Raw genomic sequence first — 27,934 nt, 5'->3', positions numbered from 1 at the left:
GAATCGTTTACTGGATTATTATTGATGATCCTGTCTCGTTTCATACATTCCAGGACGAAAATAGCTTGTTCTCCAATTGATTCCATCACGTATTCTTCGAAAGACTCTTATAATTACACCCCATGAATTCAACCACAAGGCTGTATTTGTCAATTTGATTCATCCAATCAACGTGAAATTTAAAATTGTAATTACTTATTCGATACCTTTCTGACAAAATCCCACTATTCCTTGGGTTGTGCTCTCCATCTACGCTCTTAAGAAATACAGGAATAAGACCCAGCAGAGACTTATTTTCCTTTCTCATCAACATACATAGTCATCCAGAAAACCATTTCTAACTATTTCACTGATATCCGATGGTTTTAAACATGAGACTGTGCAGCAAAAAAACTAGCCCTTCAGACCACCATGGTTGCGCCGACCATGATGCTCTTCTAATTTAATCTCATCTGATTTCACATGTTCTGTGACCCTCCATATCCTGCCTGTTCATGTGTCTGTCTACATCTCTCTTAACTTCGACATTGCATATACTTTTAGCACCTCAACTGGCAGCATTTTCAAGGCATGTACCAGACTCTGTGTAAAAAAAAACACAAATGCTTGCCTCTCGTTTCAACTTTCCCTTTTCACATTGAAGCTTATCAAACGAGTTGGCCAAATTCCCTCCGCCTTGTTCGTTTACTTCTCAAACATGAAGGATTCTTGAATACTCAGTTGAATGGTCCCTTCCGAGACCATTTTGGAACCACTCCTCTGAAACAACTTTCATGTCATACCCATTGTTCTGTGACTTTTTACATCAACATTTTAAAAATGCTGCACACATTCAATTTCGGAATTCTATCATTAATTCTATCTTTTTCTGAGGACATACAAGTTTTTTCAGTTTGATTTTTTTTCCTGTATCTTTCCATTTTGATTGCATTGGTTCAATTTCTTCCTTCCCTTTCAACTCGCGATTTACATGTCGTCATCAGATTTTTTTCTTGGAATTTTCTAAAGTGACAGAAGATAACGATATAATATGTCCACCTGTTCTTTATTTCCTGTTGCTAATTCTACAGCCATGCCTTCTGAGGAGTCATTGCTCAATGTAAGGTTGAATGCAATGTAATCATTACGACATGAGCTGTTGACTGATTAAACCTGTGGACCGTGAGTCAAATAACCTTCATCACAAGAAGGCAATTTATGGAAAAGTATGATTTCATTTTACCGTGTTCATTCCAATAATTGGTTTTAAATTTGAAACGTCATTAATTTGATCAATCTCGTGCTGGAAGATTCCAATCCACTGACGATGCCTCATGAAGGTGAATTACATTAAACTTTCAGCATTGGTTGAATTGTTGGAATTTTATTGTTTGTATTATTAGTACAATTTATATTGTTCCTTCTCAGAATAAGGAAACAGCTAACTTGAAAATTACCCACTCCCTGTCTAAAGCCCACTGGTTTTGCCTATTAGGTTGTCCATCATGAACTTCTGGCTCTTTCTGGGCAGTGTGGCGGTATCTATTCTGGCTGCAGCCTCAACAGGCACATTTGATTCGAAATTGGATGAAGACTGGAAAAATTGGAAATCACAACATGGGAACCAGTACACCAAGGTAAAAGGAGAGTCTGTAATGTTAAGCTCACTCAGAATATGTTCTATGTTCTATGTTCTAATAGGAATGATCTGCACACAATTGGCAGAGATTGAAAATATGTAGTTGCAGTCAATGACAGGTACCTGTTGAGTGAAGTGACATTGAGAAAATATTGGTCTTGAAATTCAATGGGTATTCTCCAAGTTTCTAACTTCATTAGAGAACTGATCAAACACAAAGTGAATCAGTAGCGACTTGGTGTATCTTAATTTACTAGGATCCCGCTGCAGTCCTGTTGGATTTACTACAAAGACCACAAACTGTCTCTAGAAGATTAAGATCCATTCTTGGTGTTGAAGAGGCAATTGTAAGTGGGCAACTTGGAGACAGAGGGATGGGGAAGCCGTCTGATCATCTCAAGCGGCCCATTCAATGAAGCGTCTCTTTGCCGACACTGATTTTACTATGCTGGCAGCTTAAGGCAGGTCTCTCACACAACAGGATAAGAAGGTATATACATGCACAGGAATTGCCCATGTATTGGCCTCGGTGTTTTCGCAAGGACGTGGTTTATTGAATTCCCTGCCTGCCAATGGCTTAATCTGACTTCAGACTGGGACAGGTGGTAGGAGAGAGAACGTATCCATTGTCAACGTCATTCATGACGGTCGATTAAACCATCCTCTTGTTCAGCTATCTTATTCTTAATTCACTTTCAGCATGAATCTCTCAGACTGGCAGCTCGACAGGTTTTGCTATGGGCGCGTTATTTTGAGTGGGGTGAGGGGAACCTGATTCATAATTTTGGGTGGGAGGATGGACCCTGACAGCAAAATGTTCTTTCAGGTTTCACAAGCGGATTTTTAATGCTTCTGTATAATTTTATAAATGAAAGATGCTGCAGCCTGATTATATTAATCTCTTTATTCAGGATGAGGAGAGCTACAGGAGAATGACATGGGAGGACAATATGAGATACATCGAAAAACACAACATCGAACACTCATTGGGAAAACACACATCTAAAGTGGGAATGAACAAATTTGCAGCTCTGGTGTGTACAGGATGTATCGTCTGAGATCTATTTGATGCTGGTCATTGTGAAATTGTGAAGCAATATAATTGTGAAGTTATATTCAGCTACAGGAGCAGCACTTGGACATTTGGTCCTCCAAGCTGACTCACTCATTCAGTACACTCAATGACTGATCTCACTTTACTCCAAATTGTTGATTCCTTCCTTCTCATTCCAGGTTTCTATAACCCGTAACTCCTGTGGAAATCAAAAACATCTCTCTCAAGTTTGTGTATATTCAATGACTCAAGTCTCCATTTCTCTCTGCGGAAGAGAACTCTAATGACTAACAATCCCCTGATTCGATAATTTCTGCTCACTTGCACGATCAGATTCTGTACAACTAAATTGCATTAAACAACACTCTTCGGGGGGGTTTAAACTAATTTGGCAGGGGGATGGGATCCAGACTTGTAGTCCAGCAAGTAAGCTAGCTGTGTGTCAGGATGCCCAAGACTGTAGGGAGGCTGTGGAGAAGGTAGCACTGACAGGGACTACTTGCGGACACAGAGATGGGCTCAAGTGCGTATACTTCAACGCAAGGAGTATCAGAAATAAGGTGGGTGAACTTAAGGCGTGGATCGGTACCTGGGACTACGATGTTGTGGCCATCACGGAAACGTGGATAGATGAGGGACAGGAATGGCTGTTGGAGGTTCCTGGTTACAGGTGTTTCAGTAAGGTTAGGGAGGGTGGGAAAAAAGGACGGGGGGTGGCATTGCTAATTAGAAATGGTATAACGGCTGCAGAAAGGAAGTTTTAGGGGGATCTGCCTCTGGAGGTACTATGGGCTGAAGTCAGAAATAGGAAAGGTGCAGTCACCTTGTTGGGTGTTTACTATAGGCCCCCCAATAGCAGCAGAGATGTGGAGAAACAGATTGGGAAACAGATTTTGGAAAGGTGCAGAAGCCACAGGGTCGTAGTCATGGCCGACTTCAACTTCCCAAATATTGATTGGAAGCTCTTTAGATCAAGTAGATTTGGTGGGGCGGTGTTTGTGCAGTGTGTCCATGAAGCTTTTCTAACGCAGTATGTAGATTGTCCAACCAGAGGGGAGGCCATATTGGATTTGGTACTCGGTAATGAACCGGGACAAGTGGTGGGCTTGTTAGTGGGTGAACATTTTGGTGATGGTGATCACAATTCTGTGACTTTCACCTTGGTTATGGAGAGAGATAGGTGCGCACAACAAGGTAGATTTTATAATTGGGGGAAGGGAAATTACAATGCTGTAAGGCAGGATTTGAGGAGCATACGTTGGGAGCATCGGCTGTCAGGGAAAGATGTGGTGGAAATGTGGAACTTTTTCAAAGAGCAGATACGACGTGTCCATGATATGTATGTACCTATCAGGCAGGAAAGAAATGGTCGTGTGAGGGAGCCTTGGTTGACGAGAGAGGTTGAATGTCTGGTAAAGAGGAAGAAGGAGGCTTACATAAGGTTGAGGAAACAGGATTCAGACAGATCAGTGGAGGGATACAGGATAGCCAGAAGGGACCTGAAGAAAGGGATTAGGAGAGCTAAGAGAGGGCATGAAAAATCGTTGGCGGATAGCATCAAGGATAACCCCAAGGCATTTTATGCGTATGTGAGAAACCTGAGAATGACGAGAACGAGGGTAGGTCCGATCAAGGACAGTAGTGGGAGACTGTGTATTGAGTCGGAAGAGATAGGAGAGGTCTTGAACAAGTACTTCTCTTCAGTATTTACGAACGAGAGGGACCGTATTGTAGAAGAGGAGAGTGTGAAATGGACTGGTAAGCCAGAAGAGATACCTGTTAGGAAGGAAGATGTGTTGGACATTTTGAACAACTTGAGGATAGACAAGTCCCCCGGGCCTGACGGGATATATCCTAGGATTATGTGGGAAGCAAGAGAGGAAATTGCAGTACCGTTGGCAATGATCTTCTCGTCTTCACTGGCAACGGGGATGGTACCAGGGGACTGGAGAGTTGCGAATGTTGTGCCCCTGTTCAAAAAAGGGAATAGGGATAACCCCGGGAATTACAGGCCTGTTAGTCTTAATTCTGTGGTAGGCAAAGTAATGGAAAGGGTACTGAGGGATAGGATTTATGAGTATCTGGAAAGACACTGCTTGATTAGGGACAGCCAGCACGGATTTGTGAAGGGTAGGTCTTGCCTTACAAGTCTTATTGAATTCTTCGAGGAGGTGACCAAGCATGTGGATGAGGGTAGAGCAGTGGATGTAGTGTACATGGATTTTAGAAAGGCATTTGATAAGGTTCCCCATGGTAGGCTTATGCGGAAAGTCAGGAGGCATGGGATAGAGGGAAATTTGGCCAATTGGATAGAAAACTGGCTAACCGGTCGAAGGCAGAGAGTGGTGGTAGATGGTAAATGTTCAGCCTGGAGCCCAGTTACAAGTGGAGTTCCGCAGGGATCAGTTCTGGGTCCTCTGCTGTTTGTAATTTTTATTAATGACTTAGATGAGGGAGTCGAAGGGTGGGTCAGTAAATTTGCAGATGATACGAAGATAGGTGGAGTTGTGGACAGTGAGGAGGGCTGTTGTCGGCTGCAGAGGGACTTAGATATGATGCAGAGCTGGGCTGAGGAGTGGCAGATGGAGTTCAACCCTGCCAAGTGTGAGGTTGTCCATTTTGGAAGAACAAATAAGAATGCGGAATACAGGGTTAATGGTAGGGTTCTTCGTCATGTGGAGGAACAGAGGGATCTTGGGGTCTATGTACATAGATCTTTGAAGGTTGCCACTCAGGTGGATAGAGTTTGTAAGAAGGCCTATGGTGTATTATCGTTCATTAGCAGAGGGATTGAATTCAAGAGTCGTGAAGTGATGTTGCAGCTGTACAGGACTTTGGTTAGGCCACAGTTGGAGTACTGTGTGCAGTTCTGGTCGCCTCACTTTAGGAAAGATGTGGAAGCTTTGGAGAGGGTGCAGAGATGATTTACCAGGATGTTGCCTGGAATGGAGAGGAAGTCGTACGAGGATAGGTTGAGAGTTCTCGGCCTTTTCTCGTTGGAACGGCGAAGGATGAGGGGTGACTTGATAGAGGTTTATAAGATGATCAGAGGAATAGATAGAGTAGACAGTCAGAAACTTTTTCCCCGGGTACAACAGAGTGTTACAAGGGGACATAAATTTAAGGTGAAGGGTGGAAGGTATAGGGGAGATGTCAGGGGTGGGTTCTTTACCCAGAGAGTGGTGGGGGCATGGGATGCGCTGCCCGTGGGAGTGGTAGAGTCGGAATCATTGGCGACCTTTAAGCGGCATTTGGATAGGTACATGGATGGGTACTTAATCTAGGTTAGAAGTTCGGCACAACATCGTGGGCCGAAGGGCCTGTTCTGTGCTGTATTGTTCTATGTTCTATGTTCTAACACTGGCTGGCTTGGGCTCCCTCTATAGACGGCAGTCACACTATGGATACACCTCTATGTTGTTAAGTCTTCACAGATGCTGTCCATTATGACGTCTGGAAGCCGGAGTTGCATTCTGTACTGTGGAAGCTGCTCCCTTCGGCATCAATTTTCTTCTTGAGTCTGCTGGATCTCTGGCTCCGCCCTACCTGTCGCTGACTAAACATTATCTCACAGCAGTTAAACGAGTCTGCATTCCAATCAAATTGAATTACATGATACTTCTCTCTGTATTATTGCTCCTCAGGACAGTTGGTAATTTCACCAATTCTTGGCATCTCAAAAAAATGTGACTAATGACATCAACATTACACCAGCATTCCATGAATTGAAAATACATTAATCGAATTGAATTGGATTGAATTGAACTGAGCTGAACTGAACTGAACTGAACTGAACTGAAGTGAATTGAATTGAATCGAATTGAAATTAATGTGACATGTACTGAGGCAGAGTGAAAAGCTTTGTCTTGCGAACAATACAGGCAGATCACAGAGTTAAGTCGCATAGATAAGTAAATAATAGCGACAATGACTACGTCAGGCCTTGGTTCTGTTCTCACATTTCCCATCAAGAAAATCATCCTCTCACCATTTGCCCTGTCAATCCCCCACGAATCTTATTTGTTTCAGTATGATCAGCACTCATTCTCCTCAACTTTATTGTGGAGTGAGCCCAGTCTGTGAAAATGTTTCTCTTGTGATAACCCTCTTCTTCGTAGGAATAATTTTGATTAACCAGCTTCAAATTTCCTCCCAAATATTCCTCCGTAACGAGTGAAATCAATGCTCATCACAGTGCCTTCTGTGTTTGTCCAATGGCAACAAGACTTCCCCACTTTGATACTGTCTTTGCCCTGCATTAAAGACAAATATTTGTTTTGCCTCTTTAATAACTTGCTGGACCTATGTGCACACAAATGTTAATAAGTGAACAAAGAGACAAAACTTTTTTTTTACCACAGGAAAGCCGATATATTGTGTGCACTTGCAATTTTAAAAGACATTTCATGCAGTGCCACATCAGCTGTTGCTAAACAAAATAACAGCTTATGGTTTAGTGCGTAACATATTGGCATTGGTAGACGATTTGTTCGCTAAAAAAGAAACAGAGAATGGGATGGTAGAAAGTGAAGACAGAAATAATCCTATTTTTCTTCTGGGATGGAGGGGAACAACTGCACCAAATATTGTCCAGCGAGTAAAGACTAATCAGGTTGGGACTTTACTGAATGGGGTTTATAAGAATGACAGGTGATCCCTTTGAAATTTATATGTTCTTACTTGGTTTAAAAGGGTGAGTGCACAGATGATGTTGACGTGAATGAGAGAGGCTCGGAATTGACATCATCGAATCACAATAACAGCTTTTTGAAATCGAGGTGTGGAGGAAATCCTTCTCTCTGAGGCCTGAATGTCTTTGCAGGAAGATAGGAAAGTGAAGAAAGCGTTTTTTATGCTCCCCTGTATTTGTCATATTATTGAATACAGGTGTTGGGATGTCATGTTGCTGTTGTAGAGGACATTGGTTAGGCCACTGTTGGCATATTGCGTGCAAGTCTGGTCTCAATTCACTCGGAAAGATGTTGTGAAACTTGAAAGGGTTCAGAAAAGATTTATGAATATTTTGGCAGGACTGAGGAACTGAGCGATAGGAAGAGGCTGAACAAGTTGAGGTTGTGTTCTCTGCAGCGTAAGAGGGTAAGGAGTGATCTTATGCAGGTTTACAAAATTACGAGGTGCATGCATAGGATAATTCGACAAAGCATTTCTTTTCCCTGGGATCGGGAATCCAGAGCTAGAGGGCATAGGTTGAGGGTGAGAGGGAAATGACATAAAAGAGACCTAAGGGGCAACGTTTTCACACAGTGGGTAGTACATGGATGGATCAAGCTTCCTGACCATGTTGTGGAGGCTGGCACAATTGCAACATTTGAAGGGCATTTGCAATGGGTATATGAATAGGAAGGGTTTGGAGTGATACGGGTTGGGTGCTGGCAGATGTGACGAGATTGGGTTGGGATATCTGGTCAGCATGGACAGGTTGGACCGAAGGGTCTGTTTCCATACTGTACATCTCTATGACACTAGGCCTCTCTGTATACCTAATCTGAGAGAGATTCTTTAGCGGTAGGAGAATCAAGGGTTACAATGAAAATGAAGGAACGGGAACATGGACAATTTTGGGTCAATCAGAATGGAATGATGGAGCAGGGTGGAGGGGCCACCAGTCTACTCATGTTGCTATTTCCTATGTTCTTATGGGTGAGGAAACAATTGCGCAAACTGAGTAAGACAGCCTGTCAACAGCATTGAGAGGAGTCCTTAGGTAAGGATAAACACCCCAGTGGGTGGTGACAGCAATGAACATGCAGTGCAGGTGGAGAGCCTGGAAAATGGAATGGAATCTTTGCAGATAGCAGGGTGTGAGGAGACGTAGTTCAACGTAGCTGTGGGAGACAGTCGATGGTATAGCCCTTAAATGGAAACATTAAAATCAAGAAAGGAAAGGAAGATTTTCAGAGATTCCAAGAGAAGTTGGGACAAGGGTGGAAATTCGAAGTAAAATTGATTATTATTTCTAATTCTGGGTGAGAGTAGGAAGCAACAATCAATGGATCAGAGACAGAACTTTGACAGGGGTCAGAGTAGGACTGGAACAAGGCGTGCTCCATATAGCCTGCAAAAAGGCAGTCGCAACTCGGACTTTTGCATGTACCTAGGGCCCAGCTTATTACTCAGAGGATGGGACATATACAATCCCCTTTCAAACCGACATATACCCCTCCCTACCCATCAAAAAGAGATACAAGATGATTCAATACCAGTCTGCAATCTCAGTTTGATATGTAGACATCCACAGTTCCGGATGATAAGTTATGTGATGATGGATAGCATCAAATCTGGTCCTTTTCTAACCATTCCAATCCAGTATCTTCGTGAAAATGAACAATCTGAGTTTCGCATCTAAATCTAATGGTCCAAGGGCCATGAGGCCAACTCAAGGACAACGTGTTATCCGGAAATCAGGTCAGGCAATTGATGAAATTTGTAATCCTCCTGATTGGGAAGGTTTATCTCAAACACCAATAAACTCCACCAATCTGAGGAGACTTAACCTATCCTTCCATGATGAAATTGACCTGTCAGGTTTTAATGATCAGAGACGACTATCGAACTGATTCTTGCGAAATGAAACACATGTATAAAGCTCCTGCCATTTTGGTAATTGAACGATCGAACAGAGATATTTGAGCTGCTCGAGGTTTCTCACACAGCTTTATATTGGATTCGGACGAAATCGATGGCCACTTCTTTGCCTGCTGCTCATTTATTCAGTCAAAGATTAAACACGATTAACGAGTGCCCTCATTGCTTTCATCGCACTTCATGCTCATGTCAGCGAATATGTAGAATGTAGCTCTCTGACGTTATTGACATAATCACCACTAAAAGTCAATCATTTCACCAATGTGTTTGAATTTTCAGACCAATGAAGAGTTCAATAAGCTCATGAATGGATTTCTCCGAATCGAAGCTGTCAACATGACTGAAATTGAAACTGATGAAAGAGATGAAAGTCGTGAATCTGAAGAAAGTCACATTGAATTGAGAACTGCAACTGTTGACTGGCGTAGAGAAGGATTAGTTACTCCAGTGAAAAACCAGGTAAAAATCAGAAAAAGCACTCAAGATTATTAAGTGCAGACATTAATTTCTCAATAGGATTGGACATTATGATCAGCTTGTAGGAATTGTTAGGAAAGGCTCCGTTTCAGTAGATCATTTTTAACCTAAATTGCTTCTCCTGCTTTCTTGTTGCATTTGTTTCCTGGTGTTGGTTATGGTCAGGCAAGGGAGCATGGTATATGTATCAATGGTAATGTTCGTGCTTTTACTCATAATATCTATAGAAATTTTACTTCAAAAACAAATTCAATGGTGAGATTAAATTGTAAAATTGAAGTCTACCAGTACAATTCCGATATAATAAATAAAAGTTTAAATGTACATTGGCAAAACTCAACAATGGTAATGTTGCAAACTGCAATGCCAAGCTTCCTTGTGATAACATGGCCAGTCTCATTCAAAGGATATTCGATCATATGCTCGACACCCCAACTTTTAAAACCACGTTCACAGTTCACTTCTGTTGGGCTTTGTACCTCTCTCAATCATTCTCTCCAACCGGACAAGGCTGATCGACAGGAAGGCAGAGCCTGCTGGTAAGTATATGAAGTATTGTGTACAAATGGGAGTTGTAAAAGATCGGATTATACTGTAATTCTCTAAGTGTCAGTTGTATTGTATGTTTAGGAGGGATACCACCATGAGACTCAGTGAGATTTCTCACTATCGTTGTAAAAACCATCTCGTTAGCTACGTCAATGCAGCTATAACATCTCGCATATCCGATTCGAGCCTAATCTTCCCACACGTTATTCCCGGAACAATTCAATCGATTCCTGATTAGTGCCCGATATCCTGGGAGCTGAGCCATCACAAAAAAGCTGCTGTGCACCCACATGAGCACAAGCATGGCAACCTTGCCCTGCTCAGATAGGAATGCTTTCGAACATGCCAGAGAATGGTACAGGAAAACAACCAACAGTGCCGTAAGAATGCGATGTGTCAGAATCTCTGTGACCACCCACCTTCTCCCTCCGACTCACTCTATCCCAGCCCCAGCACCCCCTCCTACCCAGATTCATGCTGTCACTGAGGTCTTCCTCATCTTCCAAACCAACATCGCATCGGCATTTCAACTTCACTACCTTGGAATACCTCCCGCCATGTACCAACACCAAGAACCATGCAAAACTTAAATCTCTCACTCAATCCTTCCCTTTCTGTCATTCAAGGAGAAGAGGGAACACTGGAGGACAGAAACCTCTTGGATTGGTGGAGAGGTATCTAACACTTGATTCCTCAACCTGTGAGGAGTAACTCTTGTTTCTCACAAGAAAACATGATACACCCACATTCCACTAAGCGAGAAAATACCATTCTTCAATCCTTTGTTAGCACTCTGTCAGTCTCATTAATTCTTCAGTGTATCTTTGCATTGGTCCCAGAAACTTCTGTCTCTCGTGTTTTGCCGGTTCTGTCAGCATTTACTCTAGCTCCGCAGGGTAAGAAGACACCTCCTCGTTCTCTGAGCATGAAAGTATTGCGGCCTCAGATGAAATATCAGGAAGGCTGCGTCCAGCACACACCACCAGCTTCCTGGAAATGTGAGCTATTGAGGGTGTGGGAGCACAGTCTGGTAAGCACCTCACTGTGTCATTTGTCACAGAACTCAGAGGGCTGCCAGCGACCCGGGACGGGCAGAAGAGACCCTGTGGTGTCGGCAAATATCTACATGTACCAGGGAGCAGCAGATGCAGCAGACAGGGATATACACTTGAAAGACGACAGGGATGCAGATACACTATGGGGACCCAGATATCCCAATCAATGAATCATCTAATCTCCAAGAACAGTTTCGCAGTGGCCATGGAGAACCAGGCCCAGCAACCCCAGCCTCTGCTGGCCATGGGCACAAAGCTGTAACCCATCGACCACTGCTCCACGGGCCTGTAGTCGAGGTGCCACTTTGTAATAACAAGTAATAGGGACAGTGCCTTGCTGGAGGAGGAAGCACACACAGGTCACACCGAAGACCCAGACTCAAGATGTCATAGAAGTGGCTGAGCCTCCACCTCCAAACTGCTGCCCAGTTCTGCTCAGCATTGCCAGAGCTCCCTCACCCCCGCCAGACAGAAATGCTGCGAGGCTGACTGAACAAACCACTGCAGGGCTAACAGGCAGCAACAAGGAGTCCGATCCTTCCTGCCCACCCCAGTAACTGATATTCATTAAATCTGAAACAATGAAGGAAAGGGAGGTTTAGTGGCAAGCGTGACAAACCTCGTACGTTATTTGATCCTTTTCGATAAGTGGTATCAGCTTGACCTTCCACTTGGCTGTTTCTCTCTCGGTGGAGAGAAGGCTTAATATAACTGCAGCACCATGATGCCTAACGACATGGTCACATAGGATCAATGTGTGTACTGAGAGCCTGGTGTCATATGTGGAAGGAAGAGGAACAAGGTTTGCAGAGGTAAGGCTGTGCTGCAAATACCGTCATACCTCATCCAACAAATTTATGGAATCCCTTCCCATCCAAGATTCATTTTATTCACCATTGCATATTTTGTTATCACCCATCCTCGCGCACAACTGCAATCTCCCAGACCTCTTAACGCACAGCCCTCAGAGGTGAAGAATTGCAAACTCTTCTTCCTGTGACAAAAGTTCCCAATCCCCGAACTGGTCACTTTGTCAGCAAAGGACTGTTGAAACCAAGTCTCTGGATTGCAGACGCAAATACAACTCCCCACCTCACCCCACCCCCCCCCCCCCCCACTCCCCCCCGCCCCCGCACCAGACTATGGTCGATCCCTGGACTGGGGACCAGCAAATGCCAGATGCCAAAGTTCATGGGCAAGCCCATACAACAGGAGCCTGTGCATCTTGCCCTGAGATGCTATTTGGTCTGATCGAACACCATGGTCGTTTGTAACAAATTGGAAACAGCGTTCATCCTGTCCCTCTCTGAGAGCTATGCCATGTTCCCTAGATAGCCAATGCATTTTGTGAATTTGTCAAGAGGGGAAATTGAATAATGAGACAAGTTTTGCTAGTAAGGAGACTTTGCATCATCAAATAATCCTTGAACATGTCAATGCTTCAAGTTGTTAGTCACTGCTGTAGAAATCAGATCAGTCTTCCTGGGAATAACCCGAAGGACGCTGCTTGGCCCAAATACTGTCCCAACCAGGCACTCAGCTCCAGTGTGGACCAGCTAGCGGAAAATTCTCCGACATCTTCAAACTCTCTCTTCTACAAGCTGAAGTCCCAACCTTCTTCAAGAAGTCCACCATCATCTTCGTAAGTGAGGAAAAAAAAAAACTCATGCATTGTTCCTTAATGAGGACCGACCAGTGGCCTGAGCACAATCATCATGAAGTGCTTCGAGAAGCTGGTGAGGGTCCACATCAACTCCATTCTCCCAGCCTGCCTCGGTCACTTAAAATTTGCCTTTTAAAGTATCAGGTCCACAGTGGGTGAAATATCTCTCGCCCTGCACCCCTGCAACATCTGGACAAGGACACTTTTGTCAGACTCCTGCTCATTGACTACCCCTCTGCCTTCAACACTCTTATCCTCTCCACATTGAACTCAAAACCCTGTCAAATTGGTCATGATTCTACCCTCTGCAAGTTGATCCGCAGCTGCCTGACCCACAGATACCAATCATTGAAGATAGGCAACTGCACCTTCTCCCGAATAACCTTCACCACTTGCGTCCCCCAATAATGAGTGCTCAACCAGTTACTGTACTCCCTTTACACCCACGAATTCCGAAAGAACACCATCTATACATTCACTGACGACAGCACTGTAACAGGAGGGGAATTTGACAACGATGAATGAAAAGACAGAAGGGAGATAGAGGGATGATTGACGTGGTGCAATGAGAACAGCGTTTCTCTCTCTCAATTTCGGTAAAATTAAAGAACACATAATTGACTTCAGAAGGAAAGCAGAACAACACGCTTCCATCTCCATCAATGGGAATGAGGTTGAGAGAATGGAAAATGTCAAATTTCCTAGACTGACCAAAATGGACAAACTTTCCAGAAAATACCATGTGTTTGTGCCGTTGGAAAATATACAACAACACCTCTTTTTCCCCAGAGAGCTCAGGAATTTTGGCATGTGCACAAGGACCCTCACTAACTTCGACAGCTGCACCTTTGAGCGCATACTGTCTGGGTGCAGAAGGCCAGGTATGGCAACTGCGAAGCTCAGGATCATAATAAACTACTGAAGGTTATGTGCGAGTCCCAGACGATCATAGAATCGAATACTCTATCTATGAACTCCACTTACACATCTCGCTGCCACGAAACTGCAGGCAAAATCATCAAGGACCTACCTCACCCCGGTAATGTACTCCTTACATGCATTCCGTCAGGTAGAAGATACTGAAGCTTGAACACATCCACCAGCAGGTGCAGGAACAGCTTTTCCCCAGCTGTTATTAGACGGTTATGAGACTCTCTAGATCAAATCATACTGGTCTTGCTTACATTGAATTTGCCTTGTGCCCACTCTCTACAATGTACCATTTGTCCAAGTCTTTTTTGATCTTTTCATTCTCGCATACTATCATGTGCCTCTATTGCTCATAAACAAAGGGTTTCACTTTTGTTCGCGACACGTTACAATACATAAATCAAATCAAATCCGAACCCAGGCACACCGATATTCACAGATTTCGTGTAATTCTGAGAAACCTGAACAAACATTTAGACTAAGAGCATTAGTGTGAGACGGTGTTCCAAATGAATGCAGATGCAAACTGGCTATCGTTTTTCGATCAATATGATTTAATGTGGTTATATTTCTGTCAACACTAGGGTCAATGTCATTCTGACTGGGCTTTCAGTGCAACTGGTGCCATAGAAGGACAGTGGGCAAAAAGGCATGGAAATCTGGTTTCTCTCAGTGAACAGAATCTGATTGATTGTCAGGAACCAAGAAACGGATGCTCTACTGGAACGGCAATGAACGGCTTTGATCAAGTGATTGATTTTCAAGGCATCAACTCTGAGGAAACTTACCCTTACACAGGAAAGGTAAATCCCCAAGACTTCTAGTAAGATTGTGGTGGAGTCGGGGTTCATTCTCATTTCGTTTTATTTCATTTCTTCTGTCCTGTCTGCATTCACTTGCAAGTTTTCTTGGAGTTTATTTTAATTACCTCTTGGTGAAGAGCAGCGAAATCTGTGAGTGAGTCGAGCAGCACGGACTCACAACGGAGATAGCCGAGAGAGGTTGGGTTCCTCATGGCTCCTGCCCTGACGCCAATTCATGGCTGCTCAGGCGGTGATGAGTCTACGTCCGTGGCAGTGTCCATATCCAGTACAGTTTCGTGCAGGAGCAGATGAGCTCTGTTTTCGTTCATGGCAATGTCGGTATCTATCATAGATTCACAAAATTAGCTGTGCAGGTGAGTCTGGGATTTTGGCAGCATTTGCATCCAGCACAGATTCATGGAGGTAGCGTGCAAGTGGGTTAGTTTTCTGTCAGTGTCTGTATCCAGCAGACGTTCACGGAGGCAGAGCGAAGGTGAGATTTGTTTCCTGTCAGTATTTGTATCCAGCTCAGATTCATGAAGGCAGAAAAGGTGAGTTTGGTTTCCTGTTATTCCTGCATCCATCATAATTTCGTGAAGATTAGTTTGGGTTGTGTCAGTGTCGCTATCCAGCGCAGATTCATGGAGGGAGGGGAAAGGTGTTTTCGGGTTCCTGTCATGATCTGTATCCAGCACAGATTCTTGGAGATTGGGAGAAGGTGAGTTTGGTTACCTGTCAGTGCAAGTCGCCATCACAGATTCATGGAGCTTCGGCACAGTACAAGATCCGGCAGCAACTGCAGTGATTGCATTAGTAACCGATGTCTAAAGCAGCCTTGTGGTAACAACAGAATCGTGTTTGGACCAATGTCATGCCTAGCAGCATCAGTGAGGTCCATCAAGGCCTCCTTTTGACCAAGGCATCAGCGGAGTCAAGATGCTGCCAAAGATTGGGCGACTTTCATTCCGACGGTGATAGAGAAGGGGACACATGCCTGACCAGCATGTCCATGATGGAGTACTTAGCAAGTACTATGTAGTTGGACGTTTTCTTTATTTCTCCATTTCTTTCTCCTTTATATTGTTTGTTGTGATTTTAAATGTGTTTTGAGATGGTGCTGCAGCGTGGCAACACTATACAACACATTTCACTGTATGTGCAAAGAATATGCACGTGACAGTAAATAACTCAAATGAAAATCCTTAGGTGCTTTACAAAAGCACGGACTTTTTCCAACATCCATGGTAATAGACCGTGGAATGCAGCGCTTTTCAAATGGGAGCTGCCATGCTGGATCTCTGTCAATCCTTCCCTGAGAGTCTGCCCTCAGGTTTCTGAAAGTGTCACTGCACAAGTAGCATTAAGGAGGCTGAGAGAATATAATCTTTCAGCACTCCCAGTCATCTCAACCTTATCTTGGAATGCTCTCCTACATCTTGACACAACACCTCGTACCCTCAACCAATGTGTCTGAGGAGTTAAGAGTACTTCCATTTCTGTGAATTAATGCTCACCATTCCCACAGTCCAAAGATGTGGAGGTTAGGGGGATTGTCTATGTTAAGCTAACCATAGTGCGTAGGGAATTATAGGTTAGGTGTCTAAGCCATGGGAGACGCAGGGTTACAGGGATAAGGTAGGGCTGAATGGGCATTTTCTGCACTCTGGGGATACTATGATACTGTGAGTTAGGATGTGGATGTGACGTTCAGCTGAATCAACGGAACATTCAGCATATTCTGTCCTACAGATGGGTAAGTGCACCATCCACTATAACAGTTCACATCCTAACACCGCGATGGACAGATCTGAAGAGTCAGGAATAAAGATAACTATTTTTAGTCTGTCTGCTTCTCCCATATGCCCCATCGGGCTGGTCAGTCACTCTAATATAAGTTGCAATTTTACATGAAAAGGAACAACTTACGTTTGGAGTGTGAGCTATAAGAAGTTATAAACATTTTATGAGAAATCTTCGAATTATGTGCTCATGTCGTTGGTAGGTCTGTGTGTAAATATGGTCCTTTGTTAAGAGAGGTGTTTACTTTTTAGGAATGTCATTTACCGTGCAACTTGCTGGGTTGACATTTGGCAGATTGTGGTGTAATTAAGAAACTTGGCTTGAATCTATACTCAGGAGACTTTTTTGCGTAAGTTGCTTTACGGTTGATGTTGTTACTCCAGAAGCCGTTGTTGTCTTTCTACACGTCACAATTGCCCCGAGTATTGGATTTGATTGGGATCAGCCTCTTGCTTGCAAATCCCAGCTCTTTGTCTCAGTGCCACACAGTTTCACCTTGTTCTTCAGTTCATTCTTCAAGTCCTTACCCCAGCTCTTCCACACTCTCATGTCTGGACTCATTGTAGATGACTTGTGCGTTATTATCCAGGAAGCTGTTGCTTTTGTTTTGGGTTTGTGTCAACACTGCTTAATTGTTCCTGTGGCAATCTGAGGCCACAGGCAATGCAGACTTTAAGTTCATTGTTTGCCCATGTCCTCTGCTCTCCAAAATCCAGCGTTTCATTGGCCAAAGAAACAACTGAATGAAAGAAACACTCTCGTCATGTGACAGGCGTACATGATCTGGTGACTGGGCATCACTCTAAACTAAACCTATTATATGGCTATGTTTTATGGAGGTGATGGCCTCTCACTCACTGGCTGGCGAGTCAACATGAACAGAGTCCCCTCTTTTCATGAAGCCACAGTGTAGGTATCATCACTTGGGCACTGAGCTGGACAAGAGAAGGGCTTTGCACAAATGACAGCGCCAAGGAATGGTCATGACCAGCCAGAGGCCAGTGGCCCTGCTCAACAGGAAGGCAGTAACATTCAGTACAACAATCTGAGGGCTGGTATTGATCTTGGGTAACAGACCAACAGTAAGTGATTGAGTGAGAGGAGGGGAGGTGACGATCACAACACAGCTTTGTGTAGGGGTGTGTTTGGCTGGGGTGGGGTGTGGTGCAGTGAGGTCAGACAACAGCAGGTGTACCCTTCCTCAACTGGTACTTGATATTTTCCCGACCCCTAAATCTACAAGCAATGCTGAACACATTTGCATGTCGTTGTCCTCTCATGTTGAGCACCTCACTCACCCCTGACAGAATTATATTGGCATTGGGATCAGGACTGCTCAGTATTATAAATTACCAATTTGGCAGCCTCAGTTTGGACTCCAGCACGAATACTCGGCTTGTGATTCATTACACCTTTAGTCCCTATTTTACACTCCATAGTTGGGGAAACGACCTGACCTCAAGAGTTAAAGTGAGAATGACACCCCTTTCCATCAAGGCATGACGTAACATGAAGGAGCCCATGAAAATCTGGAGTGAATGGGAATTGGAAGAAAAAAATTCTTTTGGTTGTAATTATATCGAACACACTGAAAGGTGTTTGCAGTTATTTGATGTCTTTCTGCTCAGGACATTTCGATCGGAGTTCCTCAGTGTAGCCTTCTTGGTACAGCCATCTTCAGCTTCTTCGTCAGTGACCTTCTATCCAAAAGGTAAGCAGGGGGAATATCGACACGATTGTCAGCACCATTTGAATTTAGCTGAAAATGTGTTGCTGGAAAAGCGCAGCAGGTCAGGCAGCATCCAAGGAACAGGAGAATCGACGTTTCGGGCATAAGCCCTTCTTATCACATTTTGAAGAAATCTGTGTCCAATGCGGCAAGGTGTGGACAATATCTCCACTTGCGAAGATAAATGACAAATAACATTCTCACCAGACAAGTGGCAGGCTCTGACAAAATCCAACAAGAGAGATAATTTAACCATCACTGAATCGCACACTATCAACATCTCTGAAGCCTTTCCATCAACTAAACAAAAGGCAAGGATATGTTGGAATACTTCCACTTCCCTGGATGACTGCAGCTCCGACAACAAAGAAAGAAACAGATATTTTATTGGTTGTCTACTATAGACATTGGACAGATTGGAGAGTAGATCTCGGAAACGTGCAGATTTAACAGAATTGCTGATCAGGGTGATTTGAAATTCCCCAATATTAATAGGAACATCCGTGGTGCAGATTATCTGGATGGATATGATTTTGTTGGGTGTTTCCAGGAAGTATTCCTGATTCAATAAATAGATAGGCCAACTGGGGGAGGCCATATTGGATTTGCTGCGAGGCAATTCGCCAGGCCAGGTGTCAGACATCTCGGTGAGAGAGCATTTCGTTGACAGAGAGCATTAATGCCACAAATTTGCGGTCGCCATGGGGAGGAATAGAAACGGACTGTATGAGAGGGAAGCTGAAAATGTGTTGCTGGAAAAGCGCAGCAGGTCAGGCAGGAGAATCAACGTTTTGGGCATGGAAGAAGGGCTCATGCCTGAAACGTCGATTCTCCTGCTCCTTGGGTGCTGCCTGACCTGCTGCGCTTTTCCAGCAACACATATTCAGCTCTGATCTCCATCATCTGCAGTCCTCACTTTCTCCTGTATGAGAGGGAATTTCATCTGGAGACGGGCAGGTTTACTGCTCTTCTACAGGACCTGTGGACTGTAAATTAGGAATAATTGTTCTACAGAAATGCACAACAGAAATGTGGAGCTTTTTTTACTGTGTTGAATAACTTTGTCCCAATGAGACCGGTGCGGAATTGTAAAGGAAAGGAGTCCTGGATGACAAGAACAGAAGAGCGGGATCTAGCGCAAATTTTGAAGATTACAGGGTCGAAAGGAACGAACTCAAAAATCGACTGAGGAAAGCTGGTTGGGGGCATGAAGAAGCCTTGGCGGGAAGGATTTGGAAAAATCCAAATATTTTGCACACGTACATTAGGAATAAGAGAATGATCTGAGAGAGTCGAAGCTGGATCCAAGCCAATGGAGGGAAGTTAAGCATCGAGCGTGGCGAGATAGAGAAGGATCAAAATGAGTTTTTTTTTGCTACAGTATTCATGAGAGACAGGGAGCTTGATGATAGAGAAAATACTGGGGAAGAGCTTAATAGACTAGATCAGATTGATATTTAGAATGTGGATATGGTAGAAATTCTGGAAAGCGTGAGTATGATTCAATCTCGAGGGCGGGATCAGATCTATCCACGTTTCCGACGAGAAGTGAGAAGTGAGATTGCTTCACATCTGGAAATGATCTTTGAATCCAAACTCTTCACAAGAGTAGTTCTTTATGTTTGGAGGGAGGCATATATTGTAATTCTCTTCAAGGAATTAAACAGGTGAAAACAAACTGAACTCATTGTCTAGGTAGGTTTACGTCTGTGGTCAGTAAGGTACTGGAAAAAGTTCGCAGATATAGGATTTTGGATTGTTTGGACAATGATTTTTGATTAAGGAAAATCAATATGGCTTTTTGAGGAGCATGTCATGCATCGCAAGTCTTATTGCGTTCTTTGAGGATGTGTCGAGACAGGTTGATGAAGGTCGAGCAGTGGATAGAATGTATATGGATTTCAGTAAGGTATTTGATGGGTTCCCCACAGCAGGCTCATTTAGTAAGTTAGGAGGTTATCGGATCTATTGAAATTTCGCTGCCTGTATACGGAACTGGCTGGCTGATAGAAGACAGGAAATGGTCGTGGATGGGATGTCATTCATTTGAAGGTCGGAGACCAGTGATCTCCTGGACGGATCTGTTCTTGGGCCTTTGCTCTTCGTTGTTTTTTTTTTGTAAATGGCTTGGATAAAGAAGTGGAAGGTAACCAGAGACGTTTACCCAGGTAAAAGGCTGTCACGGGAGATCATACAGTTATGGTCACTGGAGAAAGTAAAGGGAAGATACCAGAGGTAGGTTGTTTCCGCAGAGTTTTTGATTCGTGGACTGCACTGCTAGCTTTGGTCGTAAAGTTAGAGACATTCAGAACATTTAAGCGACTGCTGGACAAGCACATGCATGACAGCAATTTGAGTGGTGTGTATTTAGGTTGATCTTAGATTAAGATAAATGTTTGACACAACATTGGGGTCCGAAGGGCATGCACTGTGCTGCACTGTTCAATGTTCTATGTTTTGACACGAAGTAGGTTTGACACCATCCAGGACATTCACTCCATTTGTCTGGCATCAAATCCACAAATATTAATTCCCTCCAATATTATCACAAAGTGAGAGCAGTATGTACAATCCACGAGCTACAGCTGTGAAGTTGACTGATGGACTGTAGACAGAATTTTCCAAACCGAAGGCCACTTCCCCCAAGGAGGGCAGCAGATACAGTTAACACCACTCCCTGCAACATCCCCTCAAGTCACTCACCATCCGGGCTCAGAAATTTATTGTCATTCCGTCACCGACTTTGGGTCAAAAGCCTTGAACTCCTTCTTGAACAGAATAGTTCCAATTAAAAATTCTGCAAATGTTCTGGAAGGCAGCTCATCACACCTTCTCCAAGCCAAGTTTGAATAGGGAATGAACGCGACACACTCTGCCACAACGACATTTTAAGCCAGCTTGGAATTAAATCTGGGTGAATGTGGCAATCCCTCCTGTTACACACAACCACCCATTTCAATATCGCTCCCAGTATCAATCTCACCCCAGAGTTGGCATCATATTCTGCCCTGTGTCCTAAAGCTGAAGTAACTGCAACATTGGTGAGAAGTAATTGAAAATTATTGACCAGAATCTTCACTCCATCAGACAGTAGCAACACTCTGCAAAGTCACCACATTTATAATTTTCCAATTTTCGTTTAAACACGGGTATCGAGGCCATACTTTAGACAATCAATATACTCCATCATTTCCAACATGCAAGAATTTACAGAAAGGCCGAGGGGTGTAGGTGTATAATTCCTTGGAAGTGGAGCCGAGGATAGATAGGATGGTGGAGGAGGCATTTGTCACAGTTACCTTTATTGTTCAAAACATTGATACAGGTATTGGGACGTCGTATTGCAGCTGTACAGGACATTGGTGAGGCCACTTTTGTAAAACTGTCCACATGTTTGGCTGCTCTGTTAAGGGGAGGATGTTGTTAACTTTCACAGGGTGCAGAAAATATTGACAAGGATGTTGCTGGGATTGGGTTTCAGTTATCGGGAGAGACTGAATAGGCTGGGGCTTTTCTGCAAGCGGAGGAACAGAGGCTGAGGGATGATATTATCAAGGTTTGTAAAATCATGAAATACATGAATCGGGTGAAGAGCAGAATGTTTTAGCCATGGGATCGGAGTCCAAACCGAGAGAGCGGAGCCTTAAGATGAAAGGGGAAATATTTGAATAGGTTCTGTGACTCATACTGATTAGTTGTAATCCAATGACTCTAATGATGTAATTATTGACGGTTCGGGAAACGGTTATCTGTATGTGAAGATTTTAATTCACTAATGTATGATCACAAGTTTCAGATAAGTCGACCGAAAACTGTGAAGAGGTTCAACTCGTTCTAATGTAGTTTCTGTATGAGCTAACTAGATGGTGAGCTTGATTGGGATATTGAGTTGTCAAGGCAAAGTACTTTTTTTTATTTTCTCACATTTCAAGTCATTTGTAATACCATTGCTTGGTCTAAGTGTAGAATGTTTCGAATACATTGAGCAGTAAATATTACGTATGACACAAGAAAACCCTAAAAATGATCTGAGTTGTAACTGTCTCGCGCCGTGGATCACGTATGTATGGAATGACCTGCCTGAAGAAGTGGCGAAGGCTGGTACAATTACAAAATTATAAAGTTACGGAGATGGGTATATGGATTGGAAGTGTTCAGGGACAAGTGGTCGAAAATGGGACGACAATATGTCAGGATATGTGACCGGTGTGGACGAGTTGGAACAAATGGTTTGTTTTGGTGCTAGGTCACGCAAAATGTGCCTTTTTCTAAACAAATAGTGAACAAATATCGCACAGGTTTGGGAAAATAAATTGGCTGACACAGTCGGAATGCAGAAAAGTGTCAAGCAAAGAAAAAAAGAGCTTTATTATGATCTTAATGAGTATTCCTTTTGAACATTTTATTTAAAATTTAGGATACAGACTACTGCAGATTTCAGCCAGATAAAATTGCTGCGAAAATCACTGACTACAAATGGGTTTGGGGAGGCGAGGCAGCATTGGAACAGGCTGTGAGAGAGATAGGACCGATGTCTGTTGTGATTAATGCAAGTCTGAAATCCTTTCAACATTATAAAGGAGGTAAGTCGCAGAGCACTGGATGATGTCTTTGAATCATAATATCGACTGTTCAAGATAATGTATTAGAAATCATACATCTACAGACACATTTACTGTCACTATTTTGGTATTAATATTACTGCAATGTTTACCATGGACCATGACCCTTACCATTGTTCCTGCCTGCACTCCCCCCGTGTTCCATGCCGTCCAGTGCTGTCAGATATCATCGAGTTAAAGTTAGATCATGCTACAAACTGAGCTCAGGAGTGGTAATGAGAAATGGACCTGCTCCCATTCGGAGTGATGCAAATAGCTCAAAACGTCGTGCTGTAGCTAAGAGAACTGATAGTGAGGTGTAACTGTCCTGATGTGCTGCTGAGTGACTGCACATGTCAACGTTTTTTTAATTGTAAACTGAAGACGCTTCACTCACTGTATCTGGATTAAGAGGAAAATCGAGTTTCGGGCAAAAGCCCTTCCTGATGAAGTCGATTTTCCTGCTCCTCAGATGCTGCCTGACTTGCTGTGCATTTCCAGATTAAGTCTAATCTGGACTCTGATCTCCAGCATCTGCAGTCCGTACTTTCGCCTGAGGCTGAAAAGACTGCAGCCTTGTTCGCTGGTACGACAGAGACTGAAGGGTGATCTTGTGGAGGTTCATAAACAATAATGGGTATGGGACGAATAAAGAGAAGGAGAGTCCAAAACGAGAGACCATATGTTTAAGGTGAGAAAGGAAAGATTTAAAAGTTATCTGAGGAGCAATGTGTGCACACAGAGCATGGTACGTGTCTGGAATGAAATACCAGAGGAAGTGGTGGAGAGCGATACAAATACAACAATAGAAAAGGCATATGGATGGGTACATGAACAGGAATGGTTTACAGGGATATTGGCCAAGTGCTGGAAAATAGGACTAGATTGGTTGAGGTTTTGTGCTCAGCATGGACGATTTCGATCGAAGGATCGAAGCATTTCTACGCTATAAAACTCAATGACTTTGAAGGCTGTGCCGAGAGGAAGTGAGAATGGCAGAGGCGATGTCATTGGGAAACATTGATTAAAGTCAACAGATGTAATGGTGCGGAGTGAGGACGATCAATTTGAAGACAGTTAGTAAAAACAGACACGTCAGTGTTCATTAATCAAAGCTAAATTAACACGAATTGAATATTTCACAGATAAACCATTTAATATGTGTCTCCTTACAGGAGTTTACTATGATGAAAATTGCAATGGATATGTAACCGATGAAGTGCTGGTGGTTGGTTTTGGAATTGAGGATGGAATGAACTATTGGCTGGTTAAAAACAGGTCCGTACTCTATGAAATAAAAAACACCTGATCACAGACGGAGAAGGGACCGTGACATGGAATTAATTTCCTGTCTCTGTGCTGCAAACTGTGTATCTGTTCAGCGAGCACGTAACACTGTGTTTATCTGGAACTGAATGCTTAATGGTTGTGCTGTCTGAGATGATATCTAAAAAAAGTCTGAGGCAGGTATCCCATCACCAAGTAACGCTGCACTTACAAGTGTATGGTTCTTGTGTGAAGGATTGCTTCATACAGAGGCAGGAATCAGAGTGTCATTATCCCTGAATCACAACAATTTTTTAAACTTACCAGTACAAATTACAAACATACGATTAAAATTAACAGCTATACACAACAGAAAAACAAGTTACTGGTGAAATGGGCGGCACAGTCAGATCCCAAACCCAACTGTACAACCTGTTCACAGGGATACAAGGACAAAGCTCTAACCACTTGTCACTAGGGCACTGATGGGATCAGATTAACAGCCCCAATTCTGGAACGTAGAACATAGACCTTTATAGCCCAGTACATGCCTTTTAACACTCGATGTTGCGCCGACCTGTGGAACCAATCTGAAGCCCATGTAACAAACACTATTCCATTCCCGTCCATATGCCTGACCAATGACCATTTAAATACTCTGAATTGTGGCAATACCTCTACTGTTGCAGGCAGAGTTCCAAGCCCCTACAACAATCTGAGGAAAGAAACTACCTCTGACATCTGTCCAATATCTATCACTGTTGATTTTAAAGCCCTCCTGCCAGCCATCGCCATTCAAGGAAAAAAGCCTCTCACTATCCAACCTATCAAATATTTTAATTAACTTATGTGTCTCAATTAATTCACCTGTCAAACTTTTTCCTAACGAAAACTGCCTTAACTCCCACAGCTTTTCCTTTTAATATCTCCCTCCATAACTGGCGATTTCCTAGTAAATCTCATCTGAACCCGTTCCAAAGCATGCACATTCTTCCTGTAATATGGTGACCAGAACTGTGCACATTACCCAGAATATAGTTGCAACAGAGTTTAGTCCGGCTTGAAGCATGATCTCCTATTTCCGAAATTGAATCCCCCTATCAATCAAAGCTAACACACCATATGCTATCTCAATAACCCTATCAACCCGGGAGGCAACATTCAAATATCGATGTACCTCGACACCGAGATCTCTGTGCTCATCTACACAAGCACGAATCTGACTCTTCGCACATTACATTGGATTCCTTCCAAACTGAATCACCTCACACTTTTCCACGTTAAACTGCATTCGCCACCTTTCGTCATAGCTCTTCAGCTTATCTCGCTATCTCCGCAATCCATACAACCTTAGTAACTCTAACGAACTTAATGTCATCCGCATATTAATACACCATCCTTCTGTGCTCTCGTTCAGTTCATTTATATAAAAATCGACTAAAAAAATAGGATCCAAAACTGATCCTTGTAGTACTTCATTAGTAACTGAACTCTAGAATGAATATTTTCCGTCAACTACCACCGTCTGTCTCCTTTCAGCGATTTATTCTATGAGGCGTCGCTGGCTGCCGTTATTACAATCATGGCAGTCAGGCTTGAAAGAAGCAGTCACGTCTTCAGGGCCAGATTAGATACAAAATGTTTGATGAAATAAGTCCTGTGGTTCGGGTGAATATACACACACAGAGACACACTCACACACACAGACACAGACACACACGCACACTGACACATACACACATTTCTACATGATTTCCCAGAGGAAAAAGTATGTTGGTGGCTTATAAACACATAGACATTGTTGTTTAATAAGGTAGATAGTATTACAGTGTAATGGGTGCTGGAACAGTTTGGTAAAGCTGGAAATGTGATTTGGGCAGGGTAACCGGATATGGAACAAATTTTAAGGCCGAGGTATCGTTGCAGTTCAGGAGACACTGGGTAACCTGTGCCCAAATCAACTCATACTCTGCACAGACTATATCCTGTAGCAGGCAATCTCAGAACGATGATGGTAAAAAAAACTCTGAGAAAATCTCCTCCTCCATACGGCAAGAAGAAAATCTCCAGGAGGCCATATATACTGCTCTCCTTCGTCCCTATTCACTTTCCCCTTCATATCTACTCCAGCTGCAGACCTATCCCTGATAAAGATCTCACCTCATGCCATTTTAAATGTTGTAGTGAGTCCATACGGACTGTACAGATCAGCAATTGATGTAAAAGAAAACAATTGACACTTTCCATCCCGATGCAACTTATTCTTTACAACTCATTATCTAGCTCAGTAATTCCAGAATTCAGTCCCTAAAATAATTCCAATTGTATACCAGAGTTAAAACAGATGCTTCTTCAAACATGTCTCTTTTATTAGCGTTTTGATTCCAACACCAATGGATTTTCTTATTTTCCAGCTGGGGAACAGACTGGGGTGAAGACGGGTACATCAAAATTGCTAAGGATAGAGGGAATCACTGTGAAATTGCCAGTTTTGTGCGGTACCCTGTCGTGTAACGAGCCAACTGATAAGACAGAGCTTCATCAATCCCAGCTGAATGAAAAACCGAACTCTTTCTGTTAATGCTGACTCATTCAAGGACATTGCTTATATTGTCTGCTGCAAATTTAAAAAAATGAAATACTAACGATTTTTGCACATTTCTATCGCTTCATATAAAACCAAAGGCATTGTCTGATTGATACATATAGCCACTGTAAATGATACAGTGAATACATTCTCCAGCTTGTGGAAGACAATAATCTGCATGTAATGCTGATGTCCAACAATATAATAAAGGCTGCCAGCAATCATTTTCAGAGCTTGTTTGTTCCAAAGGAACGTATTTGTCTTTGTGCCGAATGAATTCTCTTGTCTGCTATGAAATCTATTGTCAAACCACGTTGTAGACAAATGCACAGAAAATTTGAAGAGTCTGTGTTTTTTGACACCAGCACCGTTACTGAATAAATACAATGGGGTTGTTTAGGACAATAAGGCTTAATTGAACAGAGTCTAAGCAGAAACCATCCTGGAAACAGGTATAGCTGGCCAGACTGTAGACTGGGAGTGTCCCGATGAGATTCAGTTCAGACAAATGCGAATATGTAATTTCATCTATTGATTGGCACTGAACAGAAAAACTGGTAAACGAAGTATTTTATGTATGGCAAAGCAATACTGGTGGAGAAAGGTCAATGACAAAGAGAGGTCACACACAGATCTGTGAAATAGACAAATACTGGTTTATTTCTGACGATATCATGGGCAAGAGAAATTGATAGGAATGGGACAGCATGGACACACTGCACAAGTAATTCCAGGATTCTCTATCCCGTGTTGTAGATACAAGTAGTGTGCATAGTGTTACATCCGTGTTCCAGTCGTGCATTGTTAATTCCAAGACAATATGAATTCAATTATATTGAATGGAAAAAAGAATGTAATTGTAACAGGGGTGTCCGTTCCTCGTCTGGTGCAGGTGCTCATCTCCAGTATCCTCGTTTCAATGCTTATGCAGGGTGGTATGCAATCTTCCGTCGAATCAGGTGTCACTCAGTCTAGGTCGGCTTTGTGTGGTTCAGTACTTGAGGCGACTGGGGATGTTCTTGCATCACTTCGGTAGAGGTGATGCGATTGTGAGCTCGGAATACTGTTGTCAGATCATCCAAGGAGTGTATTCATTGAGTCTGGAAGCTGTTTAGAAAATGGCTTGTTTTGCTGTTTTGTTACTTAGCTGATCGTGGTCAATTTGAGGCATTTTACGTATGTTGTGTTTAGTTAAT

The 27,934-nt window shown here is 43.1% G+C and overlaps 1 protein-coding gene and 1 long non-coding RNA gene across 2 annotated transcripts in view; one reads left to right on the top strand and one right to left on the bottom strand.

Annotated features, from left to right (window-relative positions):
- The window catches only part of LOC148134757 (uncharacterized), a 723,506-nt gene that overhangs the window by 58,230 nt on the left and 637,342 nt on the right, over positions 1–27,934 (bottom strand). The gene's annotated exons all lie outside the window — the stretch shown is intronic.
- LOC148134762 (procathepsin L-like) lies at positions 1,440–26,737 on the top strand. The gene is made up of 7 exons (XM_087985340.1): positions 1,440–1,616; positions 2,530–2,652; positions 9,558–9,737; positions 14,537–14,755; positions 22,702–22,867; positions 24,061–24,163; positions 26,566–26,737. Exons 1-7 carry the CDS (start codon positions 1,485–1,487, stop codon positions 26,663–26,665), a joined length of 1,023 nt encoding a protein of 340 aa, XP_087841466.1. The 5' UTR covers positions 1,440–1,484; the 3' UTR covers positions 26,666–26,737.

Source organism: Chiloscyllium plagiosum, unplaced genomic scaffold, assembly GCF_037043375.1.
Source record: "Chiloscyllium plagiosum isolate Xiang-an unplaced genomic scaffold, Cpla_swu_hap1 HiC_scaffold_52, whole genome shotgun sequence".
Lineage (NCBI taxonomy): Eukaryota > Metazoa > Chordata > Chondrichthyes > Orectolobiformes > Hemiscylliidae > Chiloscyllium > Chiloscyllium plagiosum.
This window is presented reverse-complemented; position numbering and strand designations above follow the sequence as displayed.